The 25,325-nt window shown below is 42.7% G+C and overlaps 2 protein-coding genes across 3 annotated transcripts in view; one reads left to right on the forward strand and one right to left on the reverse strand.

Moving 5' to 3' along the window:
• Positions 1–1,771, reverse strand: part of BAG1 (BAG cochaperone 1) — an 81,160-nt gene extending 79,389 nt beyond the window's left edge. For both annotated transcript variants that reach the window (XM_070729644.1, XM_070729643.1), the window contains exon 1: positions 1,640–1,771. In XM_070729644.1, the coding sequence (XP_070585745.1) occupies positions 1,640–1,688 (49 nt within the window). In that variant the 5' untranslated portion in view covers positions 1,689–1,771. The remainder of the gene's footprint in view (positions 1–1,639) is intronic.
• Positions 1,772–5,215: 3,444 nt separating this feature from the next.
• CHMP5 (charged multivesicular body protein 5) overlaps positions 5,216–25,325 on the forward strand; it is a 31,551-nt gene continuing 11,441 nt past the window's right edge. The window contains exons 1-3 of the mRNA XM_070726365.1: positions 5,216–5,404; positions 7,492–7,596; positions 10,586–10,632. Of these exons, the coding sequence (XP_070582466.1) occupies positions 5,336–5,404; positions 7,492–7,596; positions 10,586–10,632 (221 nt within the window). The 5' untranslated portion in view covers positions 5,216–5,335. The remainder of the gene's footprint in view (positions 5,405–7,491; positions 7,597–10,585; positions 10,633–25,325) is intronic.

The following is a 25,325-nucleotide window of genomic DNA, read 5'->3' on the forward strand; positions in this document are numbered from 1 at the left end:
AAGTCTAATGGAATTTTTCCAGTTAAGAGACAGAAAGAGCTACGTTAATAGAGGCAGAAATAGGAATTAATTTAGTCTTCTAAATGGGTTTGAATAAATATTAGACCATAGGTTTAGGAAATTATTAGTACGTATATTGTAACAAAACAGGTTGTTGTTAAAGCACTCCTCCTTAAATCTAATTCATCCCGATTTAGCTTCAAGCAACTCTATGGATTAACTCCAAGATGGCTGAGTTCCTTGATTAAATTATGATTTGCTGAATAACCATAATTGGCTGGGTTCATACAGCTTACTAAATTTATAATTAAATGAACCTGTGTGGTATGTGTATGTGTGTGTGAAGGGGGGGAGGGAATCCACTTTGTCTCCAAATCCCATAGCAATTTTAAATTAAAACAGATACACATTAAAAGTTGCTGTAGCATCTCTATGGTCACATATCAAAATTCAAGATGCTTGGAAACGTACTTATTTATGACGATTGCTGTGTCTTAGGAGTCTATGTGATCACTTTTTGCAACCTTCCAATAACCAAAGTTAATTGTAAAGCCAGATTCATTTAATAACCATGTTACTAATTTAACAACTATAGTGATTCACTTAACAACTTTGACAAGAAAGGTTGCAAAATGGGGCAAAATTTACTCAACTGTCTTACCAACATAAATTTTGGCTCAATTGTGACCATAAGCTGAGGAATACCTATTTGGTCATTAGTATGCCATAAAATCTAATATGATGCTTAAGATGGTAAATGAAGATCATAGATGAGATAAACCATAATTCGTTTAGTTTTAGATTAATATGATAACCAAAAATTGATGGATTTATTGGTTGGTTAATTGTTTGTAGAGGGAAGGCTAGTAATTGTACTGTGAATGACAGCCAATTGAGGCTTATCAACTATGATTACATAAATTGTTTTATGTCAGTACATACTATGAATTATGAGTTAGTATCTCAATACCATTTCCAATAATTCCATAACATTGGTCACTGTTACTATACTCATAATATAGATTTTGCAAAATGGAGAATTTAGTTGGCAAAACCACCTAGTTGACTTTGTGACTGTTAGTAATAAAACTTTTATTGATGTTTCTATATGTTGTTCCATTTCAGGAGACCAAAATGTTTTATAGAATTTAAATAAGATTTTTTAAAATAATAACAAAATTTAACAGTCTGATGGACCACTTTTTAGGAACAGATGATGGCCTCTGCTCTATCGACCAGTATCAGGTAGGTAAAAGCTGAAACAAGCATGAAGTAGTAAAAAATTGGTTTTGCTTTTACCATTGTTTTTAAATTTACACACGCACTCATCAAAATACAGTATGGCTACTTCTGCTGGGAGAAATGGTAGATTAAATTCGATCAAAATTCAAAAGAAATGGGAATATGATGGAGAAATGAGAGGCAGAGACATCAACACAAAAAATAGAAAAATAATTCCTATACAGTATCCATGAATACCGTTCCTCCCAAACCAATTAGCCTGATTGCTGTCATGCGTGGCTGCGACAGCCAAGGATCAGCGGTTTGTCACTGGCACCCCGCAACAAGTCAGCGAGAAAGACTTGCCCGCCCCCCCTCTTCTCCCCCCCCCCCCCCGTTTTCTGGCACGACTTCTTACCGTACGTGACTGTTACTGTCACGGCCGAGCTCTCGTAAGGCCCTGCCATTCCTGCTCGCCAACTCTCCGCTGGAGCTGCTTCTGAGATGGCCAGCAGCCGCTTCTCCTTCCTTCTAGTCCGGAAACTGCCCGGCGCCTAGAAAAAGGGGGGGAAGAAGGGGTGTGACGCCAGAAAACTTCCGATAACCAGCCCCTCGTCTTGATAGCGGTAATTGGAGGGCAAAGAAATATCGCCTTCCTTGTACTACAGATAAAGTACTGAAAGCTATTTCTGAAAGCCAAGTTCAAGAAGCGTTTAGACGTCCATTTGTGCAGAAGGAAAATTGTTAAAAGACATAGTTTCTTCCATCACACCATCTCCAAGAATTTTTACAGTAACACAATTTTGAAGGCGGAGGTGATTGTTCCAGCAGTAATAAAGGGATTTTCCACTCCTATTTCATAATTAGCAATTTATTCTATATGTATATTTTTGCTGATCTGTTCAAACTGAATGTCCAAAGCACCGGTAGCACGTATACTGTATATCAATACAAATACAATACTAATATTGCACTACTACCATTAGAGCAAGACTTTGTGATTGGACTCTGATAGAAAAAAATTAGACATGAAATCCAACAGTTGTATGTTTTGAAGTAAATGAAATATTACTTTTACACAACATTTATAAATAAATATACTTTATTAACCTCAGTATTTGAATATTCATAGCACTCTGAATCATAAATATGGTTGGATTCACTCAGCATGCTAGACTAAGTTGGTTGTTTCAAATTAAATGTGGTTCCTGGATGCAGACTAATAGAGAAGCACTTGGAACCATAATTGTTTGTATGCCTGTTTGTAAGGCTCCCAATTTTATCCAGACCAAGAATGAATTTTAGATTTAGATTTATTATTAGAGTTGGAAGGGACCTTGCAGGTTATCTAGTCCAACCCTCCACTCAAGCAGGAGTTCCTACACCATTTGAGACCCCCAAAACTTTACCCTTAGACTTGACCTCACCTGATTCCTAAGAGGTCAGTAAGGAAAGTCCATACGTGCACCAGTGTGCCTACTGTCCCGTGTCCTAATGTTTCTGTCTTACTAGTATCATGTATATAAACATTGCTATATCTTTGTATACTACCAATACATACTTGACTAACTAGATAGATAGATAGATAGATAGATAGATAGATAGATAGATAGATAGATAGATAGATAGGCTCCTTGAATATTTAAGATTGCTGACCCCTGATCTAAAGTGTTTGTATTGGAACTATATTTTTGATTCCTATATGCATGAAATAAAATTCAATTTCAAAAGTTTTATCAATACGTAGCTATTAGTTACACCAGGATCACATATAATTCAAAATTATAATTATATAATCCACAGTCAATGTGTTTATAAATTCATTTCTTAATTTATTATATGAATATCACCAAAGTCTTTTATATTGGCTGAATTTGCATGAGGAACCCACATTATCTGACTATTATGGCTATGTCTAATCTTCTAAGCTTCAGCAGTACAAAGAACCATTAACTTTATAGATTTTTCTTCACACATACTGGAGTATTTTCATTAGTCTTTCCAGAATTCTATAGAAAGCAAGAAATAGATGTACCTAGAATCTGAACATATTAATGGAAAACGGTTTATATTGTTTGTTAAAAATAAACTAAACCAGAAGACCCCTAGATAAAAGCAAAGTGATATATCTTTGCATTATCTGTGGTTGTTGTTTGGAGTCCAGATCTTGTAACCTTTCTTTAGTCCAGTGTTTCCCAAAGTGTGGTACACATCCCCCCAGGGATACAGGAAGTGTTTGGTGGGGGTACGCGTTCAGAAAATGTTCTGAAATACATCTTGCCTTTTCCAACTTCATATTTATGTGAAGTTGCTTTTTCAGCATTTGTAGACATTAAGTCAGAAAAAAGGAACATACTATTGAACGTGGAACGGCATCTCAGATTAACATTAACAACCAGGGAACCAAATTATAACGATCTGTCATCTCAGCAAACAATTTCATCCTTCTCATTGAAACATAGAAACATAGAAACATAGAAGTCTGACGGCAGAAAAAGACCTCATGGTCCATCTAGTCTGCCCTTATACTATTTTCTGTATTTTATCTTAGGATGGATATATGTTTATCCCAGGCATGTTTAAATTCAGTTACTGTGGATTTATCTACCACATCTGCTGGAAGTTTGTTCCAAGGATCTACTACTCTTTCAGTAAAATAATATTTTCTCATGTTGCTTTTGATCTTTCCCCCAACTAACTTCAGATTGTGTCCCCTTGTTCTTGTGTTCACTTTCCTATTAAAAACACTTCCCTCCTGGACCTTATTTAACCCTTTAATATATTTAAATGTTTCGATCATGTCCCCCCTTTTCCTTCTGTCCTCCAGACTATACAGATTGAGTTCATTAAGTCTTTCCTGATACGTTTTATGCTTAAGACCTTTCACCATTCTTGTAGCCCATCTTTGGACCCGTTCAATTTTGTCAATATCTTTTTGTAGGTGAGGTCTCCAGAACTGAACACAGTATTCCAAATGTGGTCTCACCAGCATTCTATATAGTGGGATCATAATCTCCCTCTTCCTGCTTGTTATACCTCTAGCTATGCAGCCAAGCATCCTACTTGCTTTCCCTACCGCCTGACTGCACTGTTCACCCATTTTGAGACTGTCAGAAATCACTACCCCTAAATCCTTTTCTTTTGAAGTATTTGCCAACACTGAACTGCCAATACAATACTCAGATTGAGGATTCCTTTTCCCCAAGTGCATTATTTTACATTTGGAAACATTAAACTGCAGTTTCCATTGCTTAGACCATTTATCTAGTAAAGCTAAATCATTTACCATATTACAGACGCCTCCAGGAATATCAACCCTATTGCACACTTTAGAGTCATCGGCAAATAGGCAAACCTTCCCTACCAAACCTTCCCCTATGTCACTCACAAATATATTAAAAAGAATAGGACCCAGAACAGATCCTTGTGGCACACCGCTTGTAACCTGACTCTGCTCAGAATACTCGCCATTAACAATAACTCTCTGATGTCTACGCTTCAGCCAGCTGCAAATCCATTGAACTATCCATTGATCCAAATAAATGTTATTTATAATATAAATGTTGTTTGTATTTTATTATGAATAATTTTATTTTTCGTTTATTATTATTTTGTGTATGTACCAAAAAAATAAAAATATTTTGATTGTTATTAAAATGCCTCCATTTTTTTGACGAGGGGTACTAAGCGTTACGAAAATTATAGAAGGGGTACACATATGTCAAAAGTTTGGGAAGCACTGCTTTAGTTCAATTGATCATAACATTTGCAAAAGTAAAATGAAGATAATAAATATGACTAATGCTTTGCTCTGTCCCTGTTACTCCATATTTCGTTTCCGTCTTTTCCTTGTTCGAAGCAAATACGCCCTTGCTCTACAGAACTTTCCAAAGGAACCCGGAAGCCTTTGATTTTCCTATAGCTATTTTTTGTCAACATTTTCCGGTCTTTAAACCAGATGTTACTCTATCGTCCGCTGATTGGTCACTGTGTCAGAACGGGGAGATTCCTGAGCAGGCGCAAAGGATAGTTTCCGGGTCTGATGGGCTTGTGAAACTTTTGAAGTGGCTCTTTGTTTTCTATTTGGGCTGCGTTTCTCTGATTAGTTTCCGAGATGAATCGTTTGTTCGGCAAATCGAAGCCTAAGGCACCACCTCCGAATTTGACAGACTGTATTGGCACGGTGGGTACAACAAAGAGAGAGGGTGCTGGCTGGAGCGCTTGTTACTCCCGGCTTCTCTAAGTGAAGAATATTGTCGTCGTATCCGATCCGAAGGCTGAATCCCATTTTTTTCACAACATTTTAATATAGATATCTATTGGCAGATTTGCTATGTTGTTTTTGATAATTCTAGGGCAATGATTCTCAACCTTGGGCCCTTTAAGATGAGTAGACTTCACCCAGAATTCCCCAGCCAGACTTGCTGGTTAAGGAATTATGGGAGCTGAAATCTACACATCTAAAAGGGGCCAAGGTTGAGAAACACTGCTCTAGGCTAGAAAGACGTGGTCTCTATCGTAGCAGAACAGCAGATGCTTTCTCGGGAGCAATATCTCATCAAATAAAGTGTTTTTAATATAGTTTGAGCATTTAATTGTGTACATGTTCCATTCGTTCATTATTATACTATTGCCCTCATTTTTCCATAAAATTTTGAACAGTCTCACAGTTCCTTGGCTCTGACTTGAATTGTTTTGTCAGTAATTTGATTCATGTCTTATGCTGAGGCATGGTTTGCTTAACCATAGTTTGTTGAATAAATTGTTGACTAGATTCTGAGAATGTGCTTGCTTTGGTTGTGATTTATGTAAAACCAAAGAATCCGTATTATGCCTAGTAGTTACTTTTATCTCTTTCCTTTATCTCTCCAAAAAATAATGTGGGTAGTTCTCCCCATTTGTATCTTGTGCTTTCTAAATAACAAGTTTCATTCTACCTGGCAAGCTACTTCAAAACTAGGAATATTGGGAAATAGGGAAAGAAATAATACTGAGCAAAAATATATTTTGATGAGTTATTGAATTCCAGGCAACATAATTTAGAATATATTATGGAGGAAAATCTCAAGATAAGAATTACATTTTTTGTATTTAGAAGTGATGATAGGGGCGCACAGAGGAATAATAAAAAATCTCTGTCAGACGCAATTGTTACTTTTATATGTAGCTAAGAGAAGTATAAGCAGTGTAAGTGGAGACTAATTGTTTAAATTAGAATTAGTTATAAATTTAAGACTGGCAATTATTTTGAGCTCTGAGCATGGCAATTTGGTTGCAAATATTTTGTCACCATTTGAGGAAACAGTGCATTTTGAATTGTGGTGCGCCCGTGTTTCGGTGAGATTTTGCCTGTGGCTCCGTGCACGATTTTGCTGCCTCCACAGGTTCAGCAGCAAAATCGCGCTGGTCCTGCAAGAACTTATGAGCGGCGGCGGCAAGGGCAATTTAGTGTTCCGGCTCGTAACCCACCACTGTTCAAAACGCACTCTCTCAACTGGTGACAAAATGTTTGCAACCCAATTGCCATGCTGGGAGTTCAAAATAAAACAACAACCAAACCTTAGTTTATAACCAGTGAAGGGCTACCAAAACTTTTACTTCCACACTGTGGGCGTGGCTTATGCAGGACACCTTCCATTTTCTTTCAACATCTTTCAGTGCAAATTGGGTGCTCAGGGATGGAGCTCCATTTTTGCTAACTCACTGCGGTTCCCCCCCCCCGGTCCGGGCAGTAGCCCACCCCTGCTTATAACCCAAATTGTAAATCAAAACAATTAATTGACTTAACAGTTGTTCAATTCAAAAGACCTCATGTTTCCTCAAATAGTGACAAAACATTTGCAACCAAATTGCCAAGCTCAGAGCTCAAAACAATAGCCTAATTACTAATCTGAGCTACTAATATTCAAGCTAAAGTTTATTCACATTTGCATACTGTGAGATAGCAATTTTTTGACAACAATAAAAGCCTACAACCTTAATTGCCTACAAATAAATGATGTTAACATAGTTGTTTTTTATTATGCTCTTTTTATATAGGTTGATAGAGTTCTGTCAAGTTAGTTTTTTAAAAATCTCTCGAGCAGCCCCTAGTTTTTTATTTCTTTTTATGATTCTTTTCCTGAATATTTATTGATAAACAAATGTAACAATTTGCTAGACCGCATGTTTAATATTTGAATAAATACTGTAGAATATTTTTTCTTTTTCTTTTGACTATTATCTTTGCTGCCACTTAATAGCTCCTTTATTCATTATTCCTGACTAAAGGTGGACAGCAGAGCAGAATCGATCGATAAGAAAATTTCTAGACTTGATGCAGAGCTGGTGAAATATAAAGATCAAATGAAGAAAATGAGAGAGGGTCCTGCAAAGGTAAAACATAAATAGTTTTATGATGAAGTGATTCATGGTCCCCTGATGACTTGTACCTCTTGATTTTTAGGAGAATTTTTTAATGTAAAAAAAGTTCAGAAGAAAACAAATGAATAAAAGTATATAATCATGGTAGAAGTACGGTCTGGTCTGCTGGGCTTGAAATCAGAAGGGATTTCTGAGTGATGGCATCCTGTTTGTAACTTTTTAGAACAGCTACACACTTTTTAATATATACTACTGTTACTTGTATATTAATTTTGCCAACAAAAGCTATCAGTATTGATGAAGTGTTGATCAGTATCTTTTGCCCGCGCATGCATGCAGAAGTGGATATTCTCCAGTTGGTGGCTGGTCTCACTGCTGCCACCGTGTAGTGAGGTGAATAGCCAACTGCACTGCACAGGAGAGCCAGACCTCTCCCTCCCTGCATCTAGTAGTAGTGGCTGCTCCTCCCCATTCCCCTCCTTCCTGAACTGATTGAAAAGCAAAATTGGCGTACGGAGCTCAATTGAAAACAAACAGCCCTGGCAGCCAAGTAGAGGTGGGTGGACAAACTCTCGCAATTTAAAAAGCACACACATACACCGCCACCACACACACACGGGGGGGGGGGTAGCAACAGATAGAGAGGGAGGGAGGGTAGTTTTTAAATTCCTTTTCTCAACAACGGAGGCTTCCTGGCTACATTTAGCCTCATCGCGCTGTTCTGGGTTGCCCTTGTCTCGCTCCCACCCTAAACAGGCTGATGTGCAAAGAATGAATATTTGGGTTCCCTTCTCGTTGTGTGTTGATTGCATAGAGAGCAGCAGGTTCCCCTCCCATCTGAACAGACAACTGGGGATCCGATGCTTCCTTTTTTTCCCAGCTATTAAAATATATCAAGATCCCACAACTCCCTATTTGCGATCTTTCTGATGTTATTCCTATCCGGGTACATTAAGGTGCTGTGGAAGAGATATCAGAGCAGATAGTGCAATCCATCAAGAGGCATGCAGAAGCCTCCGTTGTTGAGAAAAGTGGGGTGGGTTGGGGAAAAGTGAGTCCAAGAAGCGCAGACGGAGGGGCACAATGAATTGGCCTAGCTCTTGGGCATCCTCTCTCGCAATATAAGGTGGTAAAGCCTGCAAAGGTGCCTCTGGAACCTGCCACTGGCAGTTTGGTCTTTTGCCGGCTTCCAAAAGATTCAAGCTCGCTCTCTCTCTCTCTCTCTCTCTCTCTCTCTCTCTCTCTCTCTCTCTCTCTCTCTCTCTCTCTCTCTCACACACACACACACACACACACACACACACACACTCACAAACACACTTTCGGCCCCTTGGGATGCTCATCTGGCTCCTGCAGATGATGTCCGCATCCTGTGGATGCCGGCTCTGCCAGCCACCCCACATATACATACACACACCGCTGTCACCCCACCATCCCCCGTACAGACACATACACACACATATGGAGAGAGGGAGAGGCTACCCCCTCCCATTCCTTCTCCTATAAAGCACAAGGAATTAAGAACAGGATGGGATTCTTAAGGAGGGGATGTAATTTTGTTTTAGAATTACTGAACCAGAAAAGATTCAATGAAGTAGATTTTTTTTTGATAAAGACAGGGAAACTGCGCTCATTTGTTATTTTGATTTCTGCCTTACTTCTAATCAAATTAAAATCTAAAACTCTTGCTCCTTCTCCTAAAAATGCTGCTTCCACACACATGCGCAAGCAAAGTGGAAGGGAATGAAAAAGAACAAATCCTCTGATTGGCTGACAGGAAATTGTTTCCTATGTCCAAAAGGCCAGGGTGAAAGTGCTTTTGAGCCTTTTCGGCGAAAGGCCCAGGGAGAAAAGGCAGCACCGAATGGCTGGGGAATGAAAGGCTGGGGACAAAACAGGCTTGAAGAAGTGGAGGAGGCAAAAAGTCCTAGACCAGAGATGGGGAACCTATGCCACGGGGTGGCACGTGGAGCCATATCTGCTAGCATGCGAGCTATTGCCCTAGCTCAGCTCCAACATGCATATGTGTTCTGGCCAGCACATTTTTGGCTTGCACAGAGGCTCTGGGAGGGTGTGTTTGGACTCCTGGGAGATGGGGGAGGGCGTTTTTACCTTCCCCCGGCTCCAAGGAAGCCTTTGGAGCCTGGAGATACGAGCCTACTGGGCCCACCAGAATTTGGGAAACAGGCCATTTCCAGTCTCCAGAGGGCCTCCGGTGGCGGGGGAAACTGTTTTTGCCCTCCGCAGTCATTGAATTATGGGTGTGGACACTTGCACATGTGTGACAGCGTGCGTGCATGCTTTCAGCACCCAAGGAAAAAAAGGTTCACCATCACTGTCCTGGACCCTGCAGGAGATATGAGTAATTATTAGTCATACAAGATACATTAAAGTGTCTAAAATAGTGTTTACCTTAGAAATAGCGCAGTCAAGTTAAACAGTCAATATCTCTCAATACAATAATAATATTACAAGCCTGTCTTTGTCTTACATGTCAGACATACATTACAGCTTACAAATACATTAAACTATCATCAAGCTTACTACATCAGTCTCAGTGAATCAGCAGAAAGAACAGAGAGAGCAGAGAGAGAGAAAATCATGCTTTCTAGTTCCCTCTTATGACAATTTTCAACACTATCTCTTAAAGCTATAGTACTTCAATACATACAAACATTCATTGTTAGCTTTTTTATATATTGCAAACCCAACTGTTTTGTACAGAATACTAATAGTAACAGCAAAGGAAATGATGTGATTTGAATTCTTTTAAATAAAATTAATTGAACAATTTTGGAATTTGTTTAAACATATGCTTAATTGGTTGATTATTGCTAATCTTATCAAAGAATGTCTTACTGATATTTATTGATTCTAGGCATTATAGCAAATAGCTTGTATATTAATTTTAAAATACAATTAATTATATGTTTAATTAAACATTTCTATTCAGCTACTAATCATTGAATTAACATCTGCTTTTTATATATATATTTTTTAGAATATGGTAAAGCAGAAAGCCTTGAGAGTATTAAAACAGAAGCGAATGTAAGTGTCTCATTCTCTAAACATTTGTCTTCAAATGGATCATTAATCTGAATGGGTATCAATATTAGTCCTAAATTTATATTTTTAAATAGGCTTCTATTCAGGCATTTTTTTTGAGCTGGACTTGGTAATAAGATTGGTATTATCATTCATTTTGCATTGAATATTAGATACCTCTAACCCAAATTTTCCTATTGCAGTACATTTCATTATTTTATGGCAGAGAAAATTGAAAAAAGCAAAATTCTTAAGATGGAAAGAAAAGGAACTTGTTTTCTAGAATAAATTGGAAGGAATACGAAAGTATGGTTCTTCATTACATTGGAGGAGTCTACGTTAGCAAAAAAAATTAAGAATCTGTTTTGGCTGATCCACATCCTGCTCAGCTAATCATGGAATTTGAAGATCCTAGACTAGTGTTCTTGGCACCCAATTCTGAGAGTGAAGAGGATGAGGAGTTAGAGAGGGAAAGCCAACCAGAGACTGTGATACCACCAGAAGTGTTATCGAGCTCAGGAGCTGGTGTAGCTGGTGTGAGATGTAGTCAGGGCTATGGTCTCAGGCTGCTGCTACTCAATGCTAGGTCGGTTGCCAACAAGACCCCCTTGATCGGAGATTTACTCTTGAAGGAGGGGGCTGACCTGGCTTGTGTGACCGAAACCTGGCTGGGTCTGGAGGGAGGTCCTCTCTTGGAAATGTGCCCAGATGGGGCACAACACCTGCGACACCACAGAAGGAATGGGGAAGTGGCTGTCATTGTCCATGAGACTCTAAGCCCCCGCAAGATCCCTGCTCCTGAGATTGTCAGGTGTGAGTCTCTCCTCTTGAGATTGGATTTAGGGGTTCAGGTGGGCTTGCTGTTAACATACCTGCCTCCCAGCTGTATTGCAACAGCCCTACCTATGCTGCTCAAGGTGGTAGCCAGGTTGGTGATGGAGTTCCCCAGGCTTGTGGTCCTGGGGGACTTTAACCTACTGTCACTCGGTGAAACCTTGGAAGTAGTGTAGGAGTTCATGGCTTCCGTGACAACCATGGACCTGACCCAAGTAATCCAGGGTCCGACTCAGAGGGGGACATACACTCGACTTGGCATTTCTCTCGGAGCAGTGAAAAAATGATCTGGTTTTAAGGGGTATAGTCATCACATCCTTGTCATGATCAAACAATGTTGAGCTGGACTTTGATTGACCAATCCCCCACCACAGGGAGGCGGAACCAATTAGGAGGTTCCGCTCCAAGCCCCTAATGGACCCGAATGGGTTTCAGAGGGAGCTTGGGGAAATTCCTGACTCTTTTGGCTGTAGTCCGGCTGAGTCTCTGATGACAGCATGGAATAAGGCTGCATTGGGGACTCTGGGCTGGATTGCACCTTTGCGGCCTCTCCGAGATAGTAGATCCTGGAGATCTCCTTGGTTCATTGAGAAACTCTGGGGGATGAAACGCCAAAAGAGACTCCTAGAGCAAGCATGGAGGGTCAGTAACTGAGTCTGACCGAACATGGCTACGAGCCTACATTAAGACTTACCTTGTGGCGAAAGAGGCGGCAAAGTCAGCATACGTTACCACCTTTATTGCGTCTGCAGATTCTTGCCCAGCCTCCCTGTTTAGGGTAACTCTCCTGAATAGGGAGGTAGCAGTGTACCCTTACAGGGGTGGGCTGAGGAATTTGTTCAATTTTTTGCAGATAAAGTCGCTTAAATTCGGAATGATCTGGACTCCAATTGGGCAATTCAGATTGAGGTGACAGGGTCAGGTCTTAGTCCTGTTATTTGGGAAGAGTTTCATCTGGTAACTCCTGAGGAAGTGGACAAGGCCATGGGAACTATGTGTTCCTACACCTGTTTACTGGACCCCTGCCCCTCCTGGCTGGTTTTGGCCAGTCGGGAGGTGACACATGGCTGGATCCATGTGTTGATTAATGCTTCCTTGAATGAGGGGTCGTTCCCACAGCCTCTGAAGGAGGCAGTTGTGCGATCCTTTCTGAAGAAACCGTCCCTAGATCCAGCCAAATTGAAGAACTATAAGCCAGTCTCCAATCTGTTCTTTTTGGGTAAGGTTGTTGAGAAAGTGGTGGCATTCCAGCTCCAACAGTCCTTGGATGAAGCTGATTATCTGGATTCCTTTCAGTCCAGTTTCAGGACTGGTCACAGCACAGAAACTGCTTTGGTCGCGCTGATGGATGATCTCTGGCGGGCCTGGGATGGGGGTCATTCCTTTATCCTGGTACTCCTCGACCTCTCAGTGGCCTTCGATACCATCGACCATGGTATCCTTCTGCAACGACTGGAGAGATTGGGAGTGGGAGGCACCGTTTTACGTGGTTCTCCTCCTATCTCTCTGGTCATTTGCAGTCGGTGTTAGTGGGGGAGCAGAGGTCCACCCCTCAGCCTCTCCTCTGTGGGGTGTCACAGGGGTCTGTCCTCTCCCCCCACCTCCATGCTAATGTTTGGCTACCAGCTTATGAAGCTTGGATAGATGAGATGCAACCATGACATGCTGCCCTTCTGGAAACAAGTCTAGCCCTACAAAATAAAATATAATAGTTAGCAGCACATAATATGAAGATGGGTCACTTGTGTTTGTTGAGATACCTAACATGGAATTGGTGCAGTGATGGGTTTCAAATTTTTTAAATACCTGATCTGTAGGCATACCTTGGTGGGTGTGGCAGGGGAAGGCAAAATCCCCATTTCCTCCTGATCAGTTGGGATTCTTCAGGTAGAGAATGGGGGTGAGAGGCAGAGAGTGGGAATGGGGCCAATCAGAGGCAGTAAGAGCTCGGGTGGCGCAGTGGTTAAAGTGCAGCACTACCGGCTACTTCAGCTAACTGCTAGCTGTAGTTCAGCAGTTCAAATCTCACCACCAGCTCAAGGTTGACTCAGCCTTCCATCCTTCGGAGTAGATAAAATGAGGACTGAGATTGTTGGGGGCAATATGCTGATTGTTAGAGAGGGCTGTAAAAGCTCTATGAAGCATTATATAAGTCTAAATGCTATTGCTGTTTACTGTTATCCAAACTACTCAAACTTTCCGCTACCAGTTCTCTGAACTACTCAAAATTTCTACTACCAGTTCTGCAAACTAGTCAGAATCTGCTGAAACCCACCTTTGAATTGGTGGGTGCAGTGGGAGGAGTGTATGCCTCAACCCACTCAATTTCAGAGAGGAGAAAGTGCTTCCATAAAATTTTCCCTACATCAGCAAGAATCTAAGGATTTCTTAACACAAAATGTTCTCCTAATAGGAGGGGTGTGGGCTTCATGGCAGGATAAAAGGGTGAGTCTCAGTGACAGGTTTCAAAAAACTACAATGGAAAACTGGATGGATGAATTATAAGATTCCTAGTCAATTTCAATTCAATTGTCATTGGATTCATGATCCTAGCAGCAGGAAATTGGCCCACATATTTGAGTCCAACTCTTGCTATGACTGCAAAAACATTGTAGAGCGGTAAATTTTATCCCTTACTTTAAACTTCTGTGGGGCTCTCCTCATATCAGCTTGTTTCTAGTACATGTCCTGTAGTTCATCCATCCATAGGAGCGGCCATGTGGGACTTGGTCAATTGAATTAATCTCTTGTCTAAATTCTTTTCAATGAATAATGAAGATCTTCCATTTCTGGAGACATCATTGAGTACAATTTAATTTTTGACAGTTTAGCTCCTAGGACAATCTTAATTGCACATTCTGTAGGGCTTTGGGGCAGAAGTCAGACTCCCTTTCACTGAACACATGGCCCAGGTCCCAGTACTCTAGGAATAGATGGTTCTGGCTCTTCCCCTGTTACAGTTTTTTCTGTGACTACTACTTTTGCTTTTCTTATTCGTGGCTCACGGTGGCTCCTTGTCATTTTTGCCTCTGCTTCTGGGCCAGAAAATTTTTTCCACGCTTTCAACTGGTCCCGATCCAAATCTATGGAGGGATTCCACTTCTTGACATGTGAGTCCCAAGCCTGGATAGACTCTACATTGGTCCCTATCCTCAATCTGACCAGCTTTAATCAGAAATGTGGCTAGTGATGAGATTCAGGTCATTTAACAAACAGTTCTTCCTAATGACTGGCTGGGTAGGTGTAGTTAAGGGGGTATTATGTGACTGAGTGGGCGTGGCCAACTCAATGTCACTTACAGTAAGGTGGGGTGGTGCAGGCAGGCCGAAGCAGCGGTAGTAATGGCCTTAGTGTGAGAGTGAAGTACCCCTATACTTGCCTTTGCATAGGAAGAGAATGCTGCCTTCATCTTAGTACATTTGCTCTCAAGGAAGCCCTCACCTCTTGCCGCTTTCACTCAGAGCTGTAAGCCACATCCAGGAAGCACTGCAGTGGAGAGAAGTGGCTGGATCTGATTCTCTGGCACGTCATCTCTTGCTGGATCTCACTGCATGACAGTCAGGTTTTTAAAAAATATTTTTGCAGCAGAAATGGCAGGTGGCTTACTTCTGCACTATTTGTTGGTACAGCTGGATGTGCCTTGGTCATTTGGGGAGATGCGAGACATGAGGAAGAGGTCGTTGGCTCAGTGAACAGGGTCATGAGGTGATGGCAGTAGCCAGGTTGGGCCAGTGGGCAGACCATGAGGCAGCAGTGGCACACAGGTCAGGTCAGTGGTCAGGCTATGAGGTGACAATGGCAGCACAGCTCAGGTCAGTGGGCAGGTCATGAAGCAGCTGCAGCAGCGAACATAGCAGGTCATTGTTTCGGACTGGATAGCAGGTCACGCATCTCCTTGAGCAACTGAGACATGCTCAGCTGCACCAACAAAGGCTGGAAGTAGCCACCTACTGCTCAAATTTGTTTCCTGCTGCAAAAATCTTTTAAAACTTGATTGTTGAGCAGCGAGACCCAGCAAGAGATGAGGTGCCAGAGAATTAAACCCAGCTGTTTCTCTCTGCCACAATGCTTCCCAGATGTGGCTTACAGCTCCGAGCCCAAAGCAGCAGGAGGTGAGGGCGGCCTTGAGTGCAATGAAGGCAGAATGTTGTTGCTGCACAAAGGCAAATACGGGGCACTTTGCTCCCTCGCTAAAGCTTTAGCCATCGCCACTGCTGCTTCAGCCCACCTGCAGTGCTCCATCTTGCTGCAATAGTGCCATTACCTCATCCTGGCTGGCGAGAGCTGTGCTTCCTCTTGCACCACTTCTGGTACCACCCTCTATGGCACAGATTTCCAGCCACAATGAGAGCAAGTCTTCCTTTCCTGTCATTGCCCTTACTTTCTCAAGCCAGGTAAGGAGTGACTGAGAGGCAATGGGCAGGGAGAGTCAGTGGTGTGATTAGCCAGTTCGTCGAACTGCACAAAAAGCTAACTGGTTCATGCAAACCATTGCAAACTGACTGAATCCTACTACTGGCCAGATTCCCCCCCCCCCTCCCAAATCTGCCATTGTTCCATTCAGTTTCAGGTTTTTCAGTTCCCTCAACCAAATGCACAGTTTTCCCGCCACACCAGGGCTAACCAGACATCTGATGTACCCAGAATCTAGCACGGTAATCAGGAGTCCCTTGCATCCTGAGGAAGCCACCATTAGTTCTATTCTAGTAGTCATGGAGATAATAATGCCACTTACCACCAGGTCATCTTATTCCTCGCTGTCACTCTTGTAAACGATTGAAGGCTTCCAGGTCAGAGTTCTCTCTCCCTCATTGCTAGGTAGAGTGAACTCTTTAATCTCCACTCCTTTTTAGTTAATCTCCTTCAGTTTGGACAGTCCTTTCTCTTTCTTTAGCAGGTCTCAGGACTGGTTGGCAATGGTTGGCCACAGGATGGGGCACTCTAGTACTTGGTGTCCCTCTTTATTGCAGCAGAAGCACACAATGGAGTCCCAACAAGGCTTAGGAGGAACACCTCTCTTTCTCCCCTTTTTGATGCTTCATTTCTCCAGTGTGGTCTGCTCTTGGAATTCAGCGAGATTGATTTCTACTTCATTGGCTTTGGAGGGTCTGGAGCCCCCCAGGAATAATCCAGTAACTATCTTTGAAATATCAAAAACTATTAAAAAATGAAAACAGGTAAAGCTCAAGTCCAGATGGTCTCACAAATTAGTACTATAATTTTTGATGACCAACTGCTTTAGCCATTAAAAAAGAAGTCTACAATTAGATGCGATTTTGGTAAAAAGATTGAAGATTTTATAGTCATATATTCATGAAGATCTGGCTTTTTGTCAAAAAAATCATTAAGAGACAATGTTTTGAATATTATTAAATACTTAAAATATCATAATGAGAAACAGATAGCTTTAATATTTTTGGATGAAGAGAACGCCTTCAACAATATTAGTTTTCATTTTATATATTCTGGAATACATTTGGGAGAAATGTATTCAAGGTGTCAATGTGATTTATACCATAGAAAGCAAAGGTTGTAATTAATGGAGACAATTAAATCATGTAAAATCAAAAGGCATACAAGGCAAGGATGCCCCTTATTTCCTGTTTTTATATATTGGTCTTGAAATTTTGAATAAGGATATTAGAGAATTTTCTGGTTATTTAAATATATACATCAGGCCCAAAGTCAGAATGTGAAGTCAAAGGTTGGCCTGACACAGTTTGGTAGTGAACAGGGGGGGTGGGGGGGCGAGAGAGAGAGAGAAATATGCCACCACACATTCCTTTCTGCTAATGCCATAGTAACGAACACAGGAAGGAATCAGGAATCCTGCATAGGATTGGTCCTCATGACTGCACTTGTGGGTGTGGGGATGTGATATGGGTTTTTGACCCGGATGTAATCTAAGGGATTCAGAGTTTGAATGATTCAAGTTGAATCCAGACATGGCTGTTAATCTGAAGAATGGAACAGAGGGAATTAACCAAGAATCTGGAGGTGGAAGGGCTTGGAATGTTCTATCCCCCTCTCCAGTAGGAGCCAGACAGAGTTCAACATTACAAAGGTAAAGAGGAGAGGAATAGGCTTGGGGTTAAGATGAACAAACCAGAAACAACCTATCTTCCTGAGTAGGGGTGGCTGAGATGCCCATGGGTTTCTGAAGATCCCCTTCCCCATGGCCCCTGAAGTTACCTCTCTGCATGGCAACAATGAATAATGTAGCCTCCCCTTCCATCCCAGTCCCTGGCTCCCTAAGTGAATTGCAAGATAGAGGCAAGCTGCTGTTATATCAAAGGGATTCTTTTGTGGGGGAATTTCAAAACCTGTTCGGCCCCCTTCTCCTGTTCCTCTGATTGCAAACAGCAGACTGCTTCCAAAATTGCATAATGAGAGGGCTCCTGAGCTGAATAGTGTAGCAAGACAAATAGAAGTGGAGACTTGTATTTTTCAATTGAAACAGGCAGGCAAGCCTGTGAAGAATTTTATGGAAGAATTTCAAATGATTGCCTATAACCTGAAGGGGTGGCCAGAAAACTGTTTGGTCCATATTTTCAAAAGTGCCCTTGATCCAAAGTTGAGAGAGGCGTGTGAACTGCAGGTGAGAGGCAGCTGGGCCATTCAAGACTGGTATACTTTTATTTTATTTATTAATAGAGTTGAAAGGGACCGTTAGGTCATCGAGTCCAACCCCCTGCCTGAGCAGGAAACCCTACAGCACCCCAGCCAAATGGAAGTCCAATCTCTTCTTGAAGGTGTCCAGAGTTGGGGAGTTCACCACCTCCCCTGGCAGGCAGTTCCATTGGTTGATCGCTCTGACCGTCAGGAAGTTCTTCCTTATTTCCAGGTTGAATCTCTCCTTGGTCAGCTTCCAACCATTGTTCCTCGTCCGGCCCATTGGTGCCCTGGGGAATAAAGAGACCCCCTCCTCACCGTGGCAACCCCTCAAGTATCTGTAAACTGCTATCATGTCCCCTCTAGACCTTCTTTTTTCTAGGCTGTCCATGCCCAGTTCTCTCAATCTCTCTTCGTAAGTCTTGGTTTCGAGTCCCCTAATCATTTTGGTTGCTCTTTTTTGCTCTTTCTCCACAGTTTCAATGTCTTTTTTGTAGTGAGGTGACCAGAATTGGATGCAGTACTCCAGGTGGGGTCTGACCAGGGCATAGTAGAGTGGTATTAGTACTTCCCTGGTCTTGGAGCGTATTCCTCTGTTGATGCAGCTTAGGATTGAGTTGGCTTTTTTGGCTGCTGCTGCACATTGCTGACTCATGTTTAGTTGATTGTCCACCAAGACTCCAAGATCTCTTTCGCAGTCACTACTGCTGAGTGGGGTATCTCCCAGGCTGTATGTATGTCTAGGGTTCTTTTTGCCGAGGTGGAGGACTCTGCATTTGTCGGTGTTGAACCTCATTTTGTTGGTATGGGCCCACTGTGATAGTCTGTCTAGGTCTTCTTGTACTCTGAGCCTGTCCTCAAGGGTGTTGGCTACCCCCGCCAGCTTGGTGTCATCTGCAAATTTTATTAGTTCCCCTTTTATTCCCTCATCCAGGTCGTTGATGAAGATGTTAGAGTACAGGACCCAGGACAGAGCCCTGTGGTACTCCACTGTCTACTTTTTTCCATGTGGATTTGGTGCCGTTGAGGACAACTCGTTGGGTGCGGTTGGTCAGCCAACTGTTTATCCATCTACATGTGTAGTAATCTACTCCATTTTTTTCTAGTTTGTGGATTAGGAGATTGTGGTCGACTATATCGAAAGCCTTACTGAAGTCCAAGTATATGAGGTCCACTGAGTTGCGTTGGTCAACTGACTTGGTTATGGTGTTGAAAAATGATATGAGATTGGTTTGGCATGATTTGTTTCTGATGAATCCGTGCTGGCTATTGGATATGATCTTGTTTGTTTCTAGGAAGTGGGTAAGTTGTTTTTTGATTATTTTCTCCAGTATTTTTCCAGGTATAGAGGTCAGACTGATTGGTCTGTCTTTTTGCCTTTTTTGTGGATGGGGACTACGTCAGCTCGCTTCCAGTCTTCCGGTAGGTCTCCAGTGATCCAGGATATTTGGTAGATGAGGAGGAGTGGTTCCGCTATGGTGTCTGCCAATTCTTTTAGGACTTTGGGGTGAAGTCCGTCTGGCCCTGGTGATTTGTATTCGTTGAGTTCCCTCAGGTAGTCCCTCACTGTGCTTTTGTCTATGTTGAGTTCGGTTCTGGGGCAGTTTGTTGCAGTTAAATTGCAGATTGGTTGGAGGGAGGTTCCCTTTTGTGTGAAGACTGTTGCAAAGTAGGCGTTGAGTAGCTGTGCTTGGTTATTGCTGTCTGTGATTTCTCTACCCTCTTCGTTTTTTAGTGTGACGATTGTTTCTTTGATTTTCTTCTTATTGTGTTGGAAGAATCTTTTTTTGTTGTCTTTGACTTCCGCTGCAAGGTGTTGTTCATATTGTGCCTTTGCTGTTTTTATTTTTTATTTGCAGGAACTGGCTGTTTGCTGATATTCCGCTTTGGTTATGAGTCCTTCTTTCCATTGTTTGTACTTAGCTTTTTTTCCTTTTATGTCATCTGCGAGGGCTTTGTTTAGCCATGCAGGTTTAGTTTTGGTTTTCCTGTTTTTCCTTTTCATGGGGATTGCGTTGTTTTGGGCGTCTATGATGCTGTTTTTTAGGATCACCCAGGCTTCCTGAGTGGTTTTTCCTTCTAAGAGTTCGTTCCAGGGGCATTGTTCAAGGTTCGCTCTGAGCTTGTTAAAGTCCGCTTTTCTGAAGTCTGGGACTGTAGTGGTGTTGGGTATAGTAGCTAGTGATTGCACTATGTTGAATTTGAGGATGACGTGGTCGCTCTCTCCCAGTTTCCCTTCTTCTTCTGTTCCCTCTATTGTTTCTTCCCTGTTTGTTAGTATTAGGTCTAATATAGCATTCCCTCTGGTTCCTGTTTCAACTTTTTGGGTTAGAAAGTTGTCAGCTAGACTGGAAAGAAATTTGGCAGACTTTCCGCTTGGTGCTGAGTTAGTTTTCCAGTTGATGTCTGGGTAGTTGAAGTCCCCCATTATTGTCGTGCTGTGTTTGTTGCATATGTCTGTTAGTTGGCATGTGAAGAGGTCGTCCATTGTGTCTGTTTGATTGGGTGGTCTGTAGTATACTCCAATTGTGGTGTTGCTCTTTTTTTCTTTTATGTTGACCCATATGATTTCTAGGGGGTTATCATCTTTGGTTGGATGTAGTTCTGTGGCAGTGTAGTGGTCTTTGATGTATAGTGCAACACCTCCTCCTTTCTTGTTTGACCTGTTCTTCTTGAAGAGGTTGTAACCCATTATCTGTGTGTTCCAGGCGTGTGTTTCGTCCCACCAGGTTTCTGTGATTCCAATTAGATCATATTGGCCCTCGTGTATTAATAATTCCAGTTCGTCCTGTTTGTTTCCCAAGCTTTGTGCGTTCGTGTACAGGCATTTTAGATGTTTGTGTTTGTTTGCAGGTAGAAATTTTTTAATCTCAGGTTTGTTTGTAGGCTTGTCCCGTTCCCCTTCCTTGTTTTGTTCAGCGTTTTGTCGTATAGTTTGGTCACCCTCCCCTCTCAGAGCTAGTTTAAAGCCCTCCTGATGAGTTGGGCTAGTCGGTTGCCTAGGAGGTTCTTCCCCGCTCTAGTGAGGTGTAGCCCGTCGCTTGCTAGAAGCCCTTCTTGGAGATAGTGCAGGCCATGGTCGAGGAAGCCGAAGTTCTTATGGCGACACCATCCTTTAAGCCAGTGATTTATCTGCGGGATTTTGCGTTCTCTGGCGGGGTGTCGTCCTCTAGTGGGGAGGATGGAGGAAAAAACAACCTGAGCACCTGTTTTTCTGATTGTGTTGCCCAAGTGGTCATAGTCTTTCATAATTTGGTTCATGTCTTTCCCTGTGTCGTTGATTCCCGCATGAATCACCAATAGTGGGTAGTAGTCCGTGGGTTTGAGTATTTTGGTGAGGTTTTCAGTTATGTCAGAGATTTTAGCTCCAGGGAGGCAGCACACCTCTCTAGATTGGTTGTCTGGTCTGCAGATGGGAGGCTCAGTTCCCCTGAGGATTGAGTCTCCAATTACCAGTACTCTCCTTTTCTTTTTGGCTGGCTTGGGGTGAGGGAGGTTAGCTTCTGTTGTTGAGGCTTTTGGTGGAGTTGTGTTGTGCTTGGTTCTTGGTGGTTCTTTGTCAGATGTTTGCAGGTTTTCTTGTTCCGAGAGTACTGAATATTTGTTGCTTGTAGGCAGTGGGGTTGGGAGGAGGAGGGTTGGAGTTGGTGGAGGCTTGTTTTTTCATCTTAGGGTGATGTGTGTCCAGCTATTTACTGCTTCTGGGGCGTGGATTCGGCTTAGCTCCTCTGGGGTGTTGGTTTTGTTGGGAGTCTGATGGATTTTCTCGTTGTGATGTTGGTGCTTCAGGGTTGTTAGGTTTTTCTCTAGGTTTTCGATTTTTTCCTCAAGTAGCTGGATGAGTTTGCATTTGTTGCAGGTAAAGTTTTGGAGGTTCGAGGGGAGGAGTGAGTACATGGAGCACAAACTGCAGCACACCATGGATTCAGTTCCGTCTTCATCTATGCTTGTTCGGGGAGTGACTTCTGTGTGCATGGTTGGTGTATCTTCTCTCTCACTCTCTGTGTTGTTCTTTATGTGTGGTAGGTTGCAGGGTGGGTGCGGGAGAGTGCAGAGGTGACATGTCTGCTCTTGTTGCTGGGTTGGTGATTTCCTCTGCTTCCCTGGTCAGCAAACCCGGTGTTCTTTTGCCTCGCGGTGAGCTTTTAGCTTCTTCCCAGCATGCACCAGGAGTATGCAAATTACCCCCTGAAGCTCAGATTCCATGGCAGTCGCTTTGTATGATATAATTCTTCCTGAGAAGGGACCTCCTCCACCCCATGCAACAAAGGATCTTTTAAGAGGCCACCTTTTCCCTTGTCAGCTGGGCTCCCCTTGCTCAGGGGTTATGAGGGGCACAAATTGCTACAGATGTGACCAGACTGGCCATAAGGGAACAGACTAATTGACGCCCCTCTCTCCCCCAAAACCTGAGCCATGCCCGGTAGCAGAAAGAGGATCTGAAGAAGCCCCTCTGCAGAGTCGCTGGGCCTTTCAAACTACAGAGCTGTGCCCTCCTGAGGATTTTGTTAAAGGTGAAAACCCTATGCCTTCAGGAACCAGCCCCGGTTGGAATGAGGAGCCCAGTAGAGAGGACGACCCATTTGTGAGTGAGCCCATCCATCCGTTCATCATTAAAGCAAGGATTAAAGTAATGACCACGGGGGAGGAGGAAGAAATATGGGCTCTGATAGATACAGGGTGCTTGAGACGCCTTATTAGCAAAACCGTAGTGGAGAAGTTAAAAATCCAGACCAGGCCTTTAGCGAAACTCATCCGGTTCCAGCAGGTGGATGGCTCTCTAATGGGTGGAGTTCCCGCTACGCTCCTGACTGAGTTAGTGGAGCTGCGGATAGGCGGCACCGTGAATTCTTGAGATTCATAGTCGCTCCCAAGATGTCGGAAACAGTTAAATTGGGTCTGGCCTGGATGGACAAATGGACTCCCACCTTTTGTTGGGTGGGTGGACATCATAAGCTTTTCATCCCCTTGGATTCTAACCCTTTTTTCGGAAACTGATAGGGGAAACCCTCCTCCCCGGCAGGAGCCAGATGGGTTCTTAGCAGTGGTTACAATGAAGGAAGGAGCACTTCCAGATCTCCTGAAGGTGCCCTTGGAATACAGAGACTTGGGAAAAGTTTTCAGTGAGGAAGATTGCAATGGACCTGCCCTGTCATAGACCTACAGACTGTGTAATAGAATTTGAACCAGGGGCAACTCTACCAAAACCTAGGATGTACGTAATGTCACTGAAAGAATTGGGAGAGCTGAGAAATTACATAGACACCAATTTAAAAAAGGGATTCATCCAGTCAGCAAATTCCAGGACAGCAGCCCTTGTTCTCTTTAAGGAGAAGAAGGACGGAGGCTTTCACTTAGTCGTTGACTGCCAAAATCATAATGCGGTGTGTGTGCAGAACACTTATCCCCTCCCCCTCATGAAGGACTTACTAAATCATCTAGCCAAGGGGAAATACTTTACCAAGTTGGACTTAAGGGATGCTTATTACTGTATCAGAATAAATGAAGGGGATGAGTGGAAAACCGCTTTCAACTGCCCATTAGGGAGTTTCCAATTTCGAGTGATGCCATTTGGTCTGAAAGGGGCCCCTGCCATGTTCATGCAGTACATAAATGAAGTTCTACATGCCCACCTCTACAACAGGGTATTTGTGTACTTAGATGACATCCTTATCTACAGCCAGAATCTCCCTAACCACGTCAAGTTGGTGAGGCAAGTCTTGAAGATGCTTTTGTCTGCTAAGCTCTATGTGAAACTTTCCAAGTGCAAATTTCACTAGATGTCAGTAGACTACTTGAGATACCGCATATCCAGCAAGGCATAAAGATGGACCCAACTAAGGTGAAGGCAGTGCTTGATTGGCAAGCTCCCCGCACACGCAAGCAATTACAGAGTTTCTTAGGATTTGCAAATTTCTACCGGCAGTTCATTCCAGCTTTCGCAGAAGTTGCCTTGCCCTTAACCAAATTACTAAAGACTGAGTCAGCCCCTACTAAGCCCAGACCCTCTCAGCCAATCAGATGGACAATGGAATGCCAAAAGGCATTCGAAAGACACAAAAGACTTTTGTGCAACATCCTGACCCTGAGCGGATCCAGTCCAACACCAGTGATGTGCCAATAGCTGTGGTGCTATTATAAGACAATGGAAGGGGACAGTTGCTGCCTTGTGCATACCTTTCCAAGAAGCTGACCCCCACCGAGAGGAGGTGGGCTATCTGGTGTTGTGTATACTCCTGTTCAGTTTGAGGATTTTGCAGATCCTGATTCGGATAGTGTTTATGAATTAGTAACAGGTCCTGATTTACAGGCAGAGGAAGAAGTGGGAGACCAACCACAGGACGTTCCTATGAGCTCCGACTCAAGTGAAGGAGAAACAGATATCAGATGGGTAAATCCTTGTTCCAGACAATTACAGAGACAAAGGGAACAAGTGTCAGGGAAGAAATATTAGGAGAGGAATGGATTAATTAATTAAGTAATTAATTTGTCACGTCCAGGTGTCAGTGGAGAAGAAGGGTGGAGTTTTCAATTCTGCTATGAATCAATATGGAGATGCCTTTCCGCGGTTCTGAAGTAAGCTTTGCTTTATATGTTTTTAATTGCAGTTTTTATTACCTTGGCTAATGCTACCTAGCCATAAATCTTAAGATGAAGGGAGGAATGCTTCGAGAATGTTTATGCTGCTCTTGATTACTAAAGACTGAGATAAAAGTGACTGCATACCGATGATACAGTTTGTAACAGAAGGAAGAAAAATAAAGATGATGTTTTTGTTTTTATAAATCTCTGCATTCAGCAAGCCTTTATTCCAATTGACAGAAGCCTTAGCCGGAGACCAGAACATCTGGGAGAAGGAAGCATTTGCTGTACGTGTAGCATTGGGGACATGGAGGCATTTTGTGGAAAGCGGAGCCATTCCTTTCGAAGTGTGGACTGACCATAAGAACCTTGAAGCATTAAAGACCGCTCAGAGGCTTTCCCCTAAGCAAGTACGATGGGCCCAATATTTCAGTCGGTTCAATTTTACACTAAAACATATCCCGGCTAAAACACTGAGGGAAGGGTTGGCTTGGAAGGGAACCAAGCTATATGTGCCTGCCAGCCTGCGACTAGATATTCTCCAACGGAGTCATGACTCCAGACTAGGGGGCCACTTCGGGTCCCTGAAAACAATGCATCTGGCACAGAGACATTTCTGGTGGCCCAGAATAAGAGCGGAAGTCGAAGATTATGTGAAAAGTTGTGCC

The sequence above is a fragment of the Erythrolamprus reginae genome, chromosome Z (assembly GCF_031021105.1).
Source record: "Erythrolamprus reginae isolate rEryReg1 chromosome Z, rEryReg1.hap1, whole genome shotgun sequence".
Classification (NCBI taxonomy): domain Eukaryota; kingdom Metazoa; phylum Chordata; class Lepidosauria; order Squamata; family Dipsadidae; genus Erythrolamprus; species Erythrolamprus reginae.